General features: G+C 41.7%; 1 protein-coding gene across 1 annotated transcript; it reads right to left on the bottom strand.

Annotated features, from left to right (window-relative positions):
• Window positions 1–2982: 2982 nt before the first annotated feature.
• Window positions 2983–4912, bottom strand: LOC142070810 (myb/SANT-like DNA-binding domain-containing protein 7). The gene is made up of 2 exons (XM_075124773.1): window positions 4003–4912; window positions 2983–3414 (listed from the first exon to the last, which is right to left on the bottom strand). Exons 1-2 carry the CDS (start codon window positions 4583–4585, stop codon window positions 3329–3331), a joined length of 669 nt encoding a protein of 222 aa, XP_074980874.1. The 5' UTR covers window positions 4586–4912; the 3' UTR covers window positions 2983–3328.
• Window positions 4913–18251: the final 13339 nt, after the last annotated feature.

Raw genomic sequence — 18251 nt, 5'->3', positions numbered from 1 at the left:
CTGCACTTATCCTTATTGAACCTCATCAGATTTCTTTTCGCCCAATCCTCCAATTTGTCTAGGTCCCTCTGTATCCTATCCCTCCCCTCCAGCGTATCTACCACTCCTCCCAGTTTAGTATCATCCGCAAATTTGCTGAGAGTGCAATCCACACCATCCTCCAGATCATTTATGAAGATATTGAACAAAACCGGCCCCAGGACCGACCCTTGGGGCACACCACTTGATACCGGCTGCCAACTAGACATGGAGCCATTGATCACTACCCGTTGAGCCCGACAATCTAGCCAGCTATCTACCCACCTTGTAGTGCATTCATCCAGCCCATACTTCCTTAACTTGCTGACAAGAATACTGTGGGAGACCGTTCCCTCCCTCCCTCCGTGAAAGCAAGGGCAGACAATCATTTCGCGCCTTTTTTCCTGAGTTACCTGTGCAGACGCCATACCACGGCAAGCATGGAGCCCGCTCAGGTAACCGTCACCGTATGTCTCCTGGGTTCTGGCAGACGCGGTACGGCTTTGCTGCACAGTAGCAGCAACCCATTGCCTTCTGGCAGCAGACAGTGCAAAACGATTGGTAGTCGTCCTCGTTGTGTCCGAGGTGCTCCTGGCCACGTCGGCTGGGAGCGCCTGGGCAGACATGGGCGCAGGGACTAAATTTGGAGTGACTTGACCAGGTCATTCTCTTTAGTCCTGCAGTCAGTCCTATTGAACCGTCTTATGGTGAGCGGGCAGGCGATACGGACTGCTAGCAGTCGTACTGTACCATCTTCTGCCAGGCAGGCAAGAGATGAGGACTGCTAGCAGTCGTATTGTACCATCTTCTGCCAGGCAGGCAAGAGATGGGGATGGCTAGCAGTCGTACTGTACCATCTTCTGCCGAGCAGCCATGAGATGTGGATGGCATGCAGTCCTTCTGCACCGTCTGCTGCCAGCCAAAGATGTAAAAGATAGATGGAGTGGGTCAAAACAAGAAATAGACCAGATTTGTTTTGTACTCATTTGCCTCCTCCCCTGTCTAGGGGACTCATTCCTCTAGGTCACACTGCAGTCACTCACAGAGAAGGTGCAGCGAGGTAAATCTAGCCATGTATCAATCAGAGGCCAGGCTAACCTCCTTGTTCCAATAAGAAAGATAACTTAGATGCACCATTTCTTATTGGAACCCTCCGTGAAGTCCTGCCTGAAATACTCCTTGATGTACAGGCACCCCCTTTGTTGATTTTAGCTCCCTGAAGCCAACCCTGTAAGCCGTGTCGTCAGTCGCCCCTCCCTCCGTCAGAGCAACGGCAGACAATCGTTCCGCGCCTTTTTTCTGTGCGGACGCCATACCAAGGCAAGCATGGAGGCCGCTCAGCTCACTTTGGCAATTAGGAGCACATTAAACACCACACGCATTATCCAGCAGTATATGCAGCACCAGAATCTGGCAAAGCGATACCGGGCGAGGCGGCGACGTCAGTGCGGTCACGTGAGTGATTAGGACATGGACACAGATTTCTCTGAAAGCATGGGCGCTGCCAATGCATGCATCATGGTGCTAATGGGGCAGGTTCATGCTGTGGAACGCCGATTCTGGGCTCGGGAAACAAGCACAGACTGGTGGGACCGCATAGTGTTGCAGGTCTGGGACGATTCCCAGTGGCTGCGAAACTTTCGCATGCGTAAGGGCACTTTCATGGAACTTTGAGAAGTTCCCCTGCCCTGAAGTGCATGAATACCAAGATGAGAGCAGCCCTCACAGTTGAGAAGCGAGTGGCGATAGCCCTGTGGAAGCTTGCAACGCCAGACAGCTACCGGTCAGTTGGGAATCAATTTGGAGTGGGCAAATCTACTGTGGGGGCTGCTGTGATGCAAGTAGCCCACGCAATCAAAGATCTGCTGATATCAAGGGTAGTGACCCTGGGAAATGTGCAGGTCAAAGTGGATGGCTTTGCTGCAATGGGATTCCCTAACTGTGGTGGGGCTATAGACGGAACCCATATCCCTATCTTGGCACCGGAGCACCAAGCCGCCGAGTACATAAACCGCAAGGGGTACTTTTCGATAGTGCTGCAAGCTCTGGTGGATCACAAGGGACGTTTCACCAACATCAACGTGGGATGGCCGGGAAAGGTGCATGATGCTCGCATCTTCAGGAACGCTGGTCTGTTTCAAAAGCTGCAGGAAGGGACTTTATTCCCAGACCAGAAAATAACTGTTGGGGATGTTGAAATGCCTATATGTATCCTTGGGGACCCAGCCTACCCCTTAATGCCATGGCTCATGAAGCCGTACACAGGCAGCCTGGACAGTAGCCAGGAGCTGTTCAACTACAGGCTGAGCAAGTGCAGAATGGTGGTAGAATGTGCATTTGGATGTTTAAAGGCGCGCTGGCGCAGTTTACTGACTCGCTTAGACCTCAGCGAAACCAATATTCCCACTGTTATTACTGCTTGCTGTGTGCTCCACAATATCTGTGAGAGTAAGGGGGAGATGTTTATGGCGGGGTGGGAGGTTGAGGCAAATCGCCTGGCTGCTGGTTACGCACAGCCAGACACCAGGGCGGTTAGAAGAGCACAGGAGGGCGCGGTATGCATCAGAGAAGCTTTGAAAACCAGTTTCATGACTGGCCAGGCTACGGTGTGAAAGTTCCATTTGTTTCTCCTTGATGAAACCCCCCGCCCCTTGGTTCACTCTACTTCCCTGTAAGCTAACCATCCGCCCCTCCTCCCTTCAATCACCACTTGCAGAGGCAATAAAGTCATTGTTGCTTCACATTCATGCATTCTTTATTCATTCATCACACAAATAGGGGGATGACTACCAAGGTAGCCCAGGAGGGGTGGTGGAGGAGGGAAGGAAAATGCCACACAGCACTTTAAGCACAGCACTTTAAAAGTTTACAACTTTAAAATTTATTGAATGACAGCCTTCTTTTTTTGGGGCAATCCTCTGTGGTGGAGTGGCTGGTTGGCCGGAGGCCCCCCCACCGCGTTCTTGGGCGTCTGGGTGTGGAGGCTATGGAACTTGGGGAGGAGGGCGGTTGGTTACAGAGGGGCAGCAGTGGCAGTCTGTGCTCCAGCTGCTTTTGCTGCAGCTCAACCATACACTGGAGCATACTGGTTTGGTCCTGCAGCAGCCTCAGCATTGAATCCTGCCTCCTCTCATCACGCTGCCGCCACATTTGAGCTTCAGCCCTGTCTTCAGCCCGCCACTTACTCTCTTCAGCCCGCCACCTCTCCTCCCGGTCATTTTGTGCTTTCCTGCACTCTGACATTATTTGCCTCCACGCATTCATCTGTGCTCTGTCAGTGTGGGAGGACAGCATGAGCTCGGAGAACATTTCATCGCGAGTGCGTTTTTTTTTTCTTTCTAAGCTTCACTAGCCTCTGGGAAGGAGAAGATCCTGTGATCATTGAAACACATGCAGCTGGTGGAGAAAAAAAAAGGGACAGCGGTATTTAAAAAGACACATTTTATAAAACAGTAGCTACACTCTTTCAGGGTAAACCTTGCTGTTAACATTACATACATAGCACATGTGCTTTCGTTACAAGGTCGCATTTTGCCTCCTCCCACCGCGTGACTACCCCCTCAACCTTCCCCCCTGCCAGTGGCTAACAGCGGGGAACATTTCTGTTTAGCCACAGGCAAACAGCCCAGCAGGAATGGGCTCCTCTGAGTGTCCCCTGAAGAAAAGCACTCTATTTCAACCAGGTGACCATGAATTAAATCTCACTCTCCTGAGGATAACACAGAGAGATAAAGAACGGATGTTGTTTGAATGCCAGCAAACATACACTGCAATGCTTTGTTCTACAATGATTCCCGAGTACGTGTTACTGGCCTGGAGTGGTAAAGTGTCCTACCATGAAGGACGCAATAAGGCTGCCCTCCCCAGAAACCTTTTGCAAAGGCTTTAGGACTACATCTAGGAGAACCGCAAATGCCAGGGCAAAGTAATCCTTTCACATGCTTGCTTTTAAACCATGTATAGTATTTTAAAAGGTACACTCACCAGAGGTCCCTTCTCCGCCTGCTGGGTCCAGGAGGCAGCCTTGGGTGGGTTCGGGGGGTACTGGCTCCAGGTCTAGGGTGAGAAACAGTTCCTGGCTGTCGGGAAAACCGGTTTCTCCGCTTGCTTGCTGTGAGCTATCTACAACCTCCTCCTCCTCATCATCTTCTTCGTCCCCAAAACCTGCTTCCGTATTGCCTCCATCTCCATTGAAGGAGTCAAACAACACAGCTGGGGTAGTGGTGGCTGAACCCCCTAAAATGGCATGCAGCTCATCATAGAAGCGGCATGTTTGGGGCTCTGACCCAGAGCGGCTGTTCGCCTCTCTGGTTTTCTGGTAGGCTTGCCTCAGCTCCTTCAGTTTCACGCGGCACTGCTTCGGGTCCCTGTTATGGCCTCTGTCCTTCATGCCCTGGGAGATTTTCACAAAGGTTTTGGCATTTCGAAAACTGGAACGGAGTTCTGATAGCACGGATTCCTCTCCCCAAACAGCGATCAGATCCCGTACCTCCCGTTCGGTCCATGCTGGAGCTCTTTTGCGATTCTGGGACTCCATCATGGTCACCTGTGCTGATGAGCTCTGCATGGTCACCTGCAGCTTGCCACGCTGGCCAAACAGGAAATGAGATTCAAAAGTTCGCGGTTCTTTTCCTGTCTACCTGGCCAGTGCATCTGAGTTGAGAGTGCTGTCCAGAGCGGTCACAATGGAGCACTCTGGGATAGCTCCCGGAGGCCAATACCATCGAATTGTGTCCACAGTACCCCAAATTCGAGCCGGCAACGTCGATTTAAGCGCTAATCCACTTGTCAGGGGTGGAGTAAGGAAATCGATTTTAAGAGCCCTTTAAGTCGAAATAAAGGGCTTCATTGTGTGGACGGGTGCAGGTTTACATCGATTTAACGCTGCTAAATTCGACCTAAAGTCCTAGCGTAGACCAGGGCTGAGGAACTAGGCTGTGGCCCATCGCCAGACTCTCAAAGCATGTAGCAAAAATCTCATAGCTTCATCTGCAATGAAGCTATACATACCTTTCAACAGGATATTAATCCGCAACTGAATGACTTTTCAAATATCTCACAAGGCATACTTTGTACAAAACATAACATATATAACAGTGGTGAATATGTGGGTAGGGGGGTTACATGGGGTACAATATGTCACAACCACAAACACACCAGGCACTGCACAGTTCCACATAAACATCACCCCCGGTTCTGAAGCACTTACAGCCTAAAGGTTAAAAGCTTGCACACACACGCAGACCACTTTGTGTGTGTGTGTGTGTGTGTGTGTGTGTGTATTGGGGCAGGGGTGATGACTACACTTAAAAAGATAGTAGCTGTTTAATTTCACTTTAATGAGTAGTTTTATACCATGGCAAAGTTTGTCCACATTTAACAAAAGAGAAACAAGTTTCTGTTCCAAATTCAGTGTTTATTTATTAGCATGCCCCCACTCATCTATGCCCATCCAGGGAATGGTGTGGCCATGAGATAGGGAGACAGCCACAATGCCCAAGTATCCTTGTCCCCTCTGGCACTGGTAGCCACACACAAACATCACCAAAAAGGCATCAAGGCCATCCTACATAGTTCCAAGCCCCCCGCCAGATTTCCGGTTCTCTCACTGGAATTTACTAAATTCTCTGTAGGAGGTGTTGCTTTATTTGAGACTGTTTCTTAATAAACTTCTGTAGCATCCTCTCCTGCTCTACCTGCCAGCCCAAGAGCGCTTGCCTCTCTGCCTGCTGGGCTTCTGTATTTCTGTCAGTTGCTCACTAGCCAGCCCAGCATCTCCTTCATTGAGTCCAGATCCCACTGCCCTCACACTGGTTACCTCTTCAGTCACCTTCTCTCAGTCAAGTGTGTTAAACTGACAGACAAGCATGTCTCAGGGTATTCTTTCAGCTACTCAGTGTGCTGCACTGTCTAGCCTGTTTCTGCCACCTCATGCTGGACTGTTTTCCTTTCATCACATGTACCTTTTATTCCTCTGCTTATCTACACACAGAACATAACACACACCTTATGAAAGGCACTTTCCACACAACCTTCCCCCTCAGCACATCTTACCTTTAGAGCCTCTGCTTGCTTCCTGTTCCTTCTACTTATATCCTCCAATTATATCATTATCCCAGTAATTACCACACGGGTGCACATGGTACCCGACATCATGTGTTTATTGGTCACAGCTCAGCCTGCAGTCGTCTTTATGCTGCCGCAACATCAGTGATCATGATGCTGCTGATAGCACTCTGTCACAAACACATTTATTGCAAATGGCTTTATTGCCAGAGTGAACAACAGGGGGAATGACAGGAAAACCTGTCTCATACCACCTAGATGAATTAAAAGGAGGGAATTTGATTACCATTAACCAAAGTACATGCCCAAGGATGAGTATATAGGGCAGATATGCCCCTATAAAACTGATTTCCAAAACCAAACCTTATCAAAATCAGTCTGAAGTTCTCCCACTCCAGCCAGTCAAAGCTTTCTTGGCATCCAAAGTAAGTAGCACACAGGAAGAATTACTCGAATTATTATATTATATATCAAATTCAGAATTATTTTGATATTATCAGATAGATCCCTGCCAGCAACAAACCCAGATTGGTCAGGGTGAACATATTTGGACAAGTTGACACTCAATCTGTTTGCCAGCATGTTAGCATAAGTTTTAGCATCCACGTTAATTAAAGAAATAGGTCCACATGATGTACAATTGGTAATATCTTTTCCTTTTTGAGACTGACAACAATTTTTGCCTCTTTTTAGGAATCTGGACTCTCATTCCCCTGCAATATAGCATTAAACAATTCAGTTAAAAAAAGGACCAACTCCTGCTTTAGCGTTCTGTAATACTCCCAGAAAACCCATCGGGACCTGGAGCTTTACTGGATTTTAAATTCTTAATTACACCTTCAATTTCCTCTGCAGCAATTTGCCTATCTAGAGCTGCCACATCATCCTCTGAGAGGTGAGGTAGTCTCACACTTCTCAAATATCTATTAATAAATTCAGGATTGGGTTTTTTTTTTTTTTGAAGCATACAAAATATAGAAAGTTAGCAAATGCTTCAGAGATTTGTTTGATGCCAATGCATAAATCTCTCATTTTATTTCTAATCAGAGGCATGACAGATTTATCCTGTTTTTCTTTTCTTTTTCTTTTTTTTTTACTTTCTGGCTAAAAACCTATCAACTTAATTGCCCTTTTCATAATATTTTTGTTTAATATATCTAAGTGTTTGCTCAGCCTTCCTTGTTTGTAATAGGTTAATCCTCCTTCTTTTCTCATTATTTTCTTATACACCCTTTTAGATCCTGTAGATTTATGTCTACCTTCCAAATTAGAAAGTTCTTTAACCAAACACTCTTCTTCAAGAGCTCTCATCTTTTTGAGGTATGATGTTTTATAAGGATCCCCTCATTACTGCCTTTCCAGTGTCCCAGAGAACACTGTTATTGATCCCTTCCTTATCATTTTCTTCTATGTGTTTCTGAAAATTTTCTTCCAGCTCTTGAATTCTAAGATGGTGTCATACAGTAAAGCTCTATTCAACAACCAGGCACTTTGTTTTTCCACTGAATCCCAATTTTTAATGTAATATATGCAGGGGCATGATCAGACCAAGTTATAATTCCCAGATCAGCTTTTTTTGACCAAATTAGCCCAATGTCCTAGAAAAGAAAATCATATCAAGACTGGAATAAGATTTATTAGTAGCAGAATAATAGGCATAATCCCTGACATCCAGATTTATCTCCAGCTAGACATCTGCCAGATCATCATTTTCTAAGTGTTGCAACACATTTGTACTTGCTACCCCTGGATGCCGTCTGGGCACAGTCAATCAATTCAAAAGGGGATTAAGCACCTCATTAACACCCGCCACTCCCCCTGGAGTAATATCACCTTCCCTAAAATTTCCTAAACTAGAAACTGCTTTTAAAACAGGAAGTTTGCCCTTGATTAAGAGTATATAATTAGCTATGATGAGAAATTTACCTTTCAAGGACCCCTTAACTAAAATATATCTGCTCTCTGTAACTGTAAATTGTGCTGAAACAAGAAAAGGGAAGTGTTTAGCAAAGAGTACTGCCATCCCTATTCTATTATATTGCCCTGGAGAGACATATGGTAGCTGTATCCAAGAAGCATTCAGGTATTTATCAACATTTTTCTTCCGGTGTATTTACTCTAAATAGATTATACTAAGATTATACTCTTTCAGTGAGCAGAATACCCTTTTCCATTTTGTTGGATTGTTCATTCCCTTAACGTTATCAAACATGACATTATTAAACTCATCCTTGAGTACCAAAGCTACTCTGGCCCAGTATAACACCCTTTGTTAAAAAGGTCCCCATTACATTTGCACCCCCTTCTTTAAATAAGACATTTTTGGTAGAGTTCCCATCATACACACAGTAATTTTAAAACTCCCACATATATTGCTTTTCTTTTTTAACACCTATATTATTGTACCCTCATCCTGAGTCTGATTTGCCATACATTTTTAATTATTTTTATTAATATAATCATTCTATTAAAACATAAAAGGACATTTAACATCTGGTTTTGGTGTTGGTAAATTTGTACAGTCAATTGCTTGACCACACTTTGGTTCATTATGAAATATACTCAAGAGATCAAATAACCAATAACAGTCACCTTTATTGCTAAAAGTCAATAATATTATAGTACAAGGGGAAAGGTTCTGTACCGTACCAGTGTTCAGGAAACCATCTCTTGGAGCATTGTTCAATACTCTTACACAGAAGGCATTCTTCCAAAGTTACACATTTCAGCTAAGAGTATTTATAGGATGATTTTACAAGCTACAAAACTCTTTGCATATCACTAAAATCCAACCCTTCAGTTTGTCCCAGGTCCTTATCTTGTTGTTCTGTACCTTCCTTAGCTTTGGATTGGATACTAGCATTCCAGGTACTGATCTGTGAAGGTATCTCCCTAGCTTGTACCAGGGCAAAACATTAAAGTATTTAGCCTTTGACAAATTTTCTGTTTTCTAATGCCAATGCTAATTTCAGCTTTTTAAACTGTTGTGGGATACTTAGCATAAGAAAACAGGATTATGAAAAGACATATAGCCTGAACTGGCTTATAACTGCTAGAAAGAAATAATGGTATATTGATAGTGTGCTGAATACATATTAATATATGGGTATGAAGAATACATATTGATATGCTATATATATATATGTTAGCCCAGCATATATATTGGTCCACAGGTCCCCCGCTTGTTGCTTTGACAATTGTTATTAACAGGCAACCCTTTTGTCAAATTAATATATGAAGCAGTGGTGAAGGCATTTATATGTGATTTATACCATCTCAACAAACCGCATAAGCGGCAATACATAATTCACACAACTAAAACTAATACTTGTCATACAAGCAAAGCTTTAAATGCAACTTTTATCCAAGTGTGGGAAATCAGCATTTTAAGATTCCCATCACAGCTAAGGTCTTTTGAGGCTTGCTTTGCCTTGTACATGTCCTTGCTAATCTGAATCATGTGTGTGTCTTTTTGATCTGATAATGTTACTAAATTTAAAGGAAGTGGGTCAATGTGCACATTAAAAATTGTTAGATACTTTTCGAATTCATCTCTGATACTGGGGTTCACTTTGAATCATAGATTCATTTTGAAAATCTGGGATAAGCATTTTTATAGTGTGTTTGTGTTGCTGTGTGATACTCCTGTAGTTGAGATAGATCCAGTCATTACTGTTAGATGCCACTTTCCTGGTAACCTACTGAATGGACTGTAGTTAATGTATTAAATATCGCTGTGTGAGGATCCAATATTGGTAACGGTACCATAAAAGAAATCTACATAGAACCAGACGCAGAGCAAGATTATTTTGAATAACGTGTGCCTCAGCTAGGATGCAATGTCACTGATCCCAGATTACAAATGGTACTAAAGTGGAATTTATCTACAACGTTCAATACATTGCCAATTCACAATAACTTATATTATGCACTGAGGACAATACCATTTGTCTAATTGCTCATCATTGATAAGATCAAGCAATAAATTTATTTTCTATTTGTCAATACTGTTCTCTGATCCCCATTTCCCTCCTTCCTTGTGCATTTCCCCCATTGTCACTTGATCCCCTCTAGCTATGGGAGCCTGGACTCTCCTTACTTCCCCCATGGGCATGTTAGTTCTCTGTTGGTGGGTTTTGTTTTTGTTTGTTTGTAATATGTATGTATTCTTAAGAACTAAGCCTTACCTAATCTTATCAAACATCTTCATAACATTGGAAATTATGAGACTATTACACCATATCTGAGTTCACTTATTCTTAAAATTTTCCATGATAGGTGACCTTTCTTCATTTAATATAAATTTTGGAATATTTTTTTCTAAAGTCAAATTTACCTCAATAGGGGACACCTAGGTCTCTTGCTATTAACTTTGTTTATGTTTATAATACAAATCACAATAAATTAAATGTAATGTTATACCTATTAAGTATACTTAGACTTGGAAGGATTAGGTTTTTGATTGGTAAATGTTGATTTCACAGTACACAAACTGACAAAAAATATTTCCATCAAAAATAATTGAAATTGCCAGATAGGCAAAGAAAGAAAAATGCTGCTTGAGAACTTATTAGAATTTGATTTAAGGATACTTAGGCTGTGTCTATACTGCCACTTTCAGTGCTAACACTTTAGTTGTTCAGGGGTGTGAAAAAAACCACACCCCTGAGCAACAAAAGTTTAGTACCGAAAAGCGCTAGTATAGGCAGCACTTAATCCCTGGCGATAAAGCTACCACCCCTCAGTCAGGGTGGGGGTTTTTTTTAGATCGCCAGGAGAACTCTCCCCTGGCGCTAAAGTGTGACTACACTGCCCACATCACAGCACTGTAACATGGGCAGTGTAGACATACCCTTACTTTGTATATTTTGACATGCAATGCTGACAATTTGTGTTTTAACAGTTTATAAAGTTTAACTTCTTGAATTTCAATGCCTACTGTTATTAAATAATTACTGTCTGACCTTTCCTCAATTTCCTGAAACTCTAATCATTTTGATTTTTAAATATTGAAAAAATGCTTATAACACATAATTTTGTGCAACTAAAAATTGATAAAATTGAAAACAATGCTTAAAAATAAAGATAGTATGTCAAAGTTATACAAAAAAAAAATTCTTCCAAGCCTAAGTATACTGTATCCCCATAGAGTGAAATATCCTGGATGGTATACAGCCCAGCTTCCATTTAAGTATATCCTTTTATCATTATAATCACATGGATTTATTATCTATTATTTATTGTAATGTCTTATTTTTCCTGGACCTGGATTGTTTCTTCTGCTCTCATATTTGTCCTGTTGTCTTGACGTTGCATCTTTTTGTGCTGTTCTGGCTCTTTGATCTCACTGATTTGTTGGTGACCTATAGGACCAATGCCTTTGATCCCATTCAGATTGTTCTTGACCTATTTTGCCTGTTCCCATGTCCACAAGTACCCGTTTCACTTCTTTTTGTTTAAGATAGATATCTATCTGCCCTTCCAGTTAAAGAAGTGATTTTTCAACCTTTTTTCATTTATGGACCCCTAAAATATTTCAAATGGAGGTGCAGTCCCCTTTGGAAATCTTAGACATAGTCTACAGGACCCCCACAAGTCCACAGACCACAGGTTGAAAACCACTGTTCTATGATAACAAAAATCTTTTGTGGACCCCTTAGATGTAGTCTGCTGACAAGGGGTCCACAAACCACAGGTTGAAAACCACTGCTTTAAAGGTTTCAGAGTAGCAGCTGTGTTAGTCTGTATTCGCAAAAAGAAAAGGAGTACATGTGGCACCTTAGAGACTGAGCTGTAGCTCACGAAAGCTTATGCTCAAATAAATTGGTTAGTCTCTAAGGTGCCACAAGTGCTCCTTTTCTTACTGCTTTAAAGGACAGTCTAAATGGGAACCCACATTTATATCTTGTTATTTCTGCGAACTGTGGTAACCTGGTATAGTTCTCTTCACTTTCTAAGGGTTGAGGTTGCCAGATGAGGGAACAGATCACTTGATGATTACCTGTTCGGATGACCCAGCACATGTTGTTCATTTTAAGAACACTTTCACTGCAGATTTGACAAAATGCAAAGAATGTAACAATGTGAAATTTCTAAAGATAGCTACATACCTCGATCCAAGGTTTAAGAATCTGAAATGCCTTCCAAAATCTGAGACAAGGTGTGGAGCATGCTTTCAGAAGTCTTAGAAGAGCAATCCTGTGATGTGGAAACTACAGAACCCAAACCACCAAAAAAGAAAATAAACCTTCTGCTGGTGGCATCTGACTCAGATAACGAAAATGAACATGTGTCGGTCCATACTGCTTTAGATAGTGATCGAGCATAACCTGTCATCAGCATGGACATATGTACCCTGGAATGGTGATTGAAGCCTGAAGGGACATATGAATCTTTAGCGCATCTGGCACGTAAATATCTTGTGACGCCGACTACAACAGTGCCATGAGAATGCCTGTTCTCACTTTCAGGTGGCATTGTAAACAGGAAGTGGGCAGTATTATCTTCTGCAAATGTAAACAAGCTTGTTTGTCTGAGCGATTGGCTGAACAAGAAGTAGGACTGAATGGACTTGCAAACTCTAAAATTTTACATTGTTTTATTTTTGAATGTAGGGATTGGTATTTTTTTTTACATAATTCTACATTTGTAAGTTCAACTTTCATGATAAAAAGATTTCACTACAGTACTTGTATTAAGTGAATTGAAAAATACTATTTCTTTTGGTTTTTTTTTTACAGTGCAAATACTTGTAATCAAAAATATAAAGTGAGCACTGTACACTTTGTATTGTGTTGTAATTGAAATCAATGTAATTTAAAATGTAGAAAACATCCAAAAATATTTAAAAAGGTATTAACAGTACAATTAATTTTAATAGCTTGACAGCCTTAAAAAAAACCAAAAAACCCCCCAAACCCTGATACACAATCCCTTATTGCAAGTTAAAGAGCATTCAAACTACAATAGCATATCGTTCAAATGATTCTAAGCAAAGAGATTTGTTACAAATGGTCAGTTTGTAACAAATTGCTGACAGCAGTTCTAAAATTGCTTTAAAGTTTACATAGATTGTTGCAATTAAAAGCTGAATTTTATGCATTTTTATAAATACACACACACGCTAAATATATCTATCTATAAATACACATACACTATCCTGCACAATACTTATACTATGATATAATTAAAAGAACAGGTTTACTTTTATAAATCTGTTGGTATTGCTTTATACATTCTTTAGAATTTTTCCTCTAGTCCCTGTTGCTGTTCAGTTCGTAGTCAGTCAGCTTTGGTCTTCTTTCTTGCTCTCTGGCACAGATTTTCTGACTTCTTTCCACCAGCTTTTCTTTGGCTCCTCTTGCTGGTTTTCATCTTCTCCCGATCATACGACACTCTCTCTCTCTCTCGTTGACTCCGGGTCAGACTCAAACTGCCTGCTGGCAGCTGGCCTTTTAAGCTACATTGTCGCTCCCTTCTAATATAGGTTTTTATTTTTTTGAAGCAATTATCTCACTCGCACTTGCCCAGTATTAACTATTACTTCAGAATTCTGAACAACAGTTCTGACCTTTGTTTTAAAGTTGTGACCAGTTTGAGTGGGCTCCAACCAGCTAGCTACTCAGTTAACTGACCTCTCTGTCATCTCTTACTGCACATGCTTAGTAGCCACCAATCTTTCACATGCTCACTGTTGTCATTTGCCTCAGAGCTATGATTCTGCTGATCCACACATACTTGGCTCTTTGCAACGGCACCATTTTAGAAATCCTGGGTTCTCCCTGAGCATGCTCAGGGTCCACAGTGTTCAACTCAAGGTGGAGTGACTTTTGCTTATTTAGAATAGAGAATAGAAAAGCAAAGTGGAGATTGGAGAATTTCTTTAGTAATACAGGGAGCCAGCATCTTGAGCTTCAGGAAGGATTCCATTGTTTTGTTAAGTGCTAGAATACAGCAGTTTTCAAACTTTAGCAACCCTAGAATCCCCATTTTGATTTAAAAATTTTCATGGACCCCTAAGCCAACTTTAATTTTCCCGAGGGGTGCTTAACCCCTGCTTGGCCCCAGGCCCCACCCCAACTCCACCCTTTCCCCCCCAAGGTCCCACCCCTTCCTGCCCCCTCCGTGCTCCTCCTCTTCCTTGTCTCTTTCCATCCCTTCCCCCAAGCACGCCCCTTCCCCGCTCTCCCCTTCCCTTCCAGTGCCTCCTGCACACAGTGGAACAGCTGTTCCGTGACATGCAGGAGGCACTGGAAGGGTGGGAGAGGAGTTGATCAGAGGGGCTGGCAGCACCGGACATGACTCATGGACCCCCTGGAGCCAGACATGACTTGCGGACCCCCTAGAGTACCCTTGCAGACCCCAGTTTGAGAACCACTGCCATAATAGATTCCTGGAAGTAATCTAGTCTTACATCAGACCTACACTTTTAACTTTAGTATTTCCAAGGTCCTGGTGTCTCATTTCCCAACTAGAGACATTTGTTGAGGCTGTGGCTGATGTTCTTCTCTTAGCTTGGTGAAACTTTAGTGTTAAAAAAAAAATCCGTCTTTAGAAAAAAAAATGTAATATTTTAGTGGAAAATGTTTTCCAACACTCTTCTAGAAGAAAAAGGACGAACGCCATGTATATTGCCAACTTACAGGACAAAATATACCGTACCTAAAATTATTTCTTTGCTTTAGCTCTTGCATATTTAATCCCTCTTTAGATATTTAATGTGAATGTTTGTGCTTTTTTTTTTTTAAGAGATTCAAAGCATTCACACTTGCATATGATTAAATACAATTGATTTCACTTAAAGTAGCTTCTGAGTTATAGAAGTGTGAATAAGGATGAAGCCAATGCACAATTAACGATGATGGAGTCTCCTATTGAGTTTAATGGATGAGCTAGTCAGTCACTTATTGTGGGTCGTGAGATGAGACCCAAGACCAATTTCAGCCCTCCAGCCCTATCCACAAGTGCCACAGGTAAAAACAAATAATTGCAGATAAGTGTGCACTGCTTTTAGTTTTGTGCCCTGCACAGCTCTCCTTGATAGCAGCAATCCATGAGCTCTCAAAGTCTTTCAGTTAGAGATGGCAGAGCTACCGCCATCGGATCTTGTCATGGTCTTAGACTCCTAGGTGTTGACATCAACTTTGCAAGATTGGAGGTTAGCTTTGAGTCTTTGGAATGTTTCCTTAGTCTGCCTCTAAAACAAGTTCCAGCCTGCAATTCTCTGTAGAAGACAGCCTTCGGTATTCTATCATCAGACATATAGACCACTCTACCGCACCTTCTGAGCTGCACTTCACTATAAAAGATTCAATGCCTGTGATGCTGCAGCACTTGAGAACCTTGGTGTTTGGAATCAAATATGGTCATTTAATTCTCCTTATCCACCATAGACATCGTAGTGGAACTGGTCTAAGAATTTTAGGTGGCATTGATAAGTAATTCATGATTTGCAGCTGTAGAGGAGCATGATGCTGTTGACATCACAGTAAACATCTGTTTGTTTGCAGACTGATAACATATTTGTCCCAGAGATGATGCTGAAGTTTTCCAAAGACATCCCTGGCTGCACCAAGGTGCTTCATAATGTTGTCATCAAACCATGCATCTCATGAAATGACACTGCCTACATAGCACAATTTGTCACTACCTTGAGTGGTACATTGTGGATGGACAAAACTAGAGTGGTTGCACCACTTCCTGATTGAGGATGTACCATGGCTTTGGTCTTCTTTAGGCCGATTGTTAAGTCAAAACATTTCGGTGCATGTGCAAAACAATCTGTAAGCAATGTCAAGGTGAATGTCCCTGAGTATATAGGTCAATGAAGTATCATCATAAATGGAAAGTAATTCATGAATAATTGTTTTCATAACTTTTGTCTTCTCACACAGTGTAGATTCAACACACCACTATCCATACAATACTGGTGACAAAGGGACTTGAGAAGCAGCCTTGGTCAAGGACGTGAACCTCCATTCCTGCCTGAAAAGATTTAATAATTTTCACAAACTTATCGGGACAACCAAACTTGCAGAGGACGGTCACAGGCCATCTTGATTTACAAAAATCAAAGGCATTAGTAAGATAGGTTTTGATTGTGTTCTCCTGAATTTGCCCGAGTACAAATCATGTATGAAGCACCATGCCCGGAATGGAAGCCACACTGGCTTTCAGGGAGTATCTTGCAATTTAAGAAAAAAAAGTGATAAAAAGTTAGTCCTGGACAGAGATTTCATATGCCAAAACTCTGTCCAAAGCAAGTGATAGCTGAGTTATAAACTTTCAGAAAAGGTTATTTCTAATAATCTGACACAAACTACATCAGCCCTGAAATACCACTGTAATTATGGGGTTAATCCTGTTTTTTTTCTCTGGCACACGGTCACCAAACCTGCTCATAACATTTTGAGAAAAGTAAAGTGGAACAGAATTAGAGCACTTTAGCTTTTCATCGTAATTGTTAGACATTAACTTTTTAAGCAGCATTTGTTAATGGTGAGTGTGTGTTGCTTAGAAAGCTGTTCATTACTAGATTGAATATTTTACTTTTACATATTTGTTTCCTTGTACTTATTAAATGAGTTTGCCATATGGCATCCATAATTATTTAATCAAGTTCATTTGCTTCTTACCCTGTTTACTATACTCTTATTGTATGACATCAAATGGAGTTCTTTATACTAGTTATGTCCTGAGAAATTATATAGATTAGAAAACAGTAAACTGAGAAGCAATTGCCATATGGAAGATAATTTTGCATTTTTCTATTATTTTGGATTGTTCTTGAAAGTTTGTTTTAAATGAGCATTTTTGCTATAGCTCAACCACTTTTAGAAATATGCTAGATAGACCTTTATCAGACTTCAAGAAATCCAGGTGTTTTCACGTATTGTCTATAGTACAATATTAATATTTAACAATTTATTTGCCAAACATGTATGTGATGGTTTGGATCCCTTAAGGTGTCACCTGATGTGCTGAGATAATGCTGAGCCTGCTTGTTAAGCCAGCCTGGGCACCCCTTTTACCTGTCTTGCTGAGCCAAGCTGTTAAGCCTCTTCCAGCACACGCACAGGCAGGGCCATACCCAACTGCAGAACAAAACAGACTCTGAGATCAGTTCTGGGAAGGCTCAGTGTAAGGGACTTGCCCTCAGCACTCTGGTGTCCACTTTCCTTGAGGTGCAGAACCAAAGCTATATTATGAAATCCGCCTCCTCCCTCAATATGGAGGAAGGTATGCACAGCCTCTTTCCCTGCTCCCAATTATTAATTGTACGCACAGGGTTATTATTATAAACAAAACTATAAAAGGTGAATTTGATGTGAATATAAGCAACAACAGACAGAACAAAGCAGATTACTGAGCAAACAAAACAAAATATGGAAGCTAAGCTCAATATACTTAAGAAACAGGTTACAAAATGCAATTTTACCCTAAATGTTATTTTAGGCAGGTTGCAAAGTCTCTGTGGTTTAGAGTTCCAGTTATATTTCTTTTCAGACTGGATCCCTGTCTCAGTCTGGACTCCCCCTTTGCCTTCCCTTCAGGTGTCTTTAGCAGTCTTTTTTTCTTGGGCAGGCAGGCAGGCCATGGAGAGGAGTCCCCCCATTTGCCTTCCTCCCCACCCTTAAATTAGATTTAGATGAGGCAGGAATCCTTTGTTTCCCAAACTTGACTCCCCTTCCCTTTCAATGGAAAGTTACAAGAAGTATCAGCTGACAAGACCACCTGACCTAGTAGTGTCACAGTTAGGTCCCCAGACACCTTCCAGAAGGGACAGAGATTAGTATCTTCATAGTCTTGTTGTTCCTTCCTGATGATCCATCAAATGTGATGGCTGATCATCTGGTGGGTGTCTTCCCAATACACACCCAGTTGTAATTGTAATGTAGTCCATATTCGTAACATTAGATACAGAAATGATACATGCATACAAATTGGATAATCACATTCAGTAAATCATAGTCTTTCCAATGATACTTTACAAGACCCATCTTGCATAATATATCAGTTATGTCATATCCATATTATAAGCATATTTCCATAAAGAATATGGAGTGTAATGCCACAATGTATATTTGTTAACATAGAAGTGTTTTTGTATTTTCCCTACTATATTTATTTTACATGACAAAAATGTATGCAGATTGTCTGTCTGTCTT

Source organism: Caretta caretta, chromosome 1, assembly GCF_965140235.1.
Source record: "Caretta caretta isolate rCarCar2 chromosome 1, rCarCar1.hap1, whole genome shotgun sequence".
NCBI lineage: Eukaryota > Metazoa > Chordata > Testudines > Cheloniidae > Caretta > Caretta caretta.
This window is presented reverse-complemented; position numbering and strand designations above follow the sequence as displayed.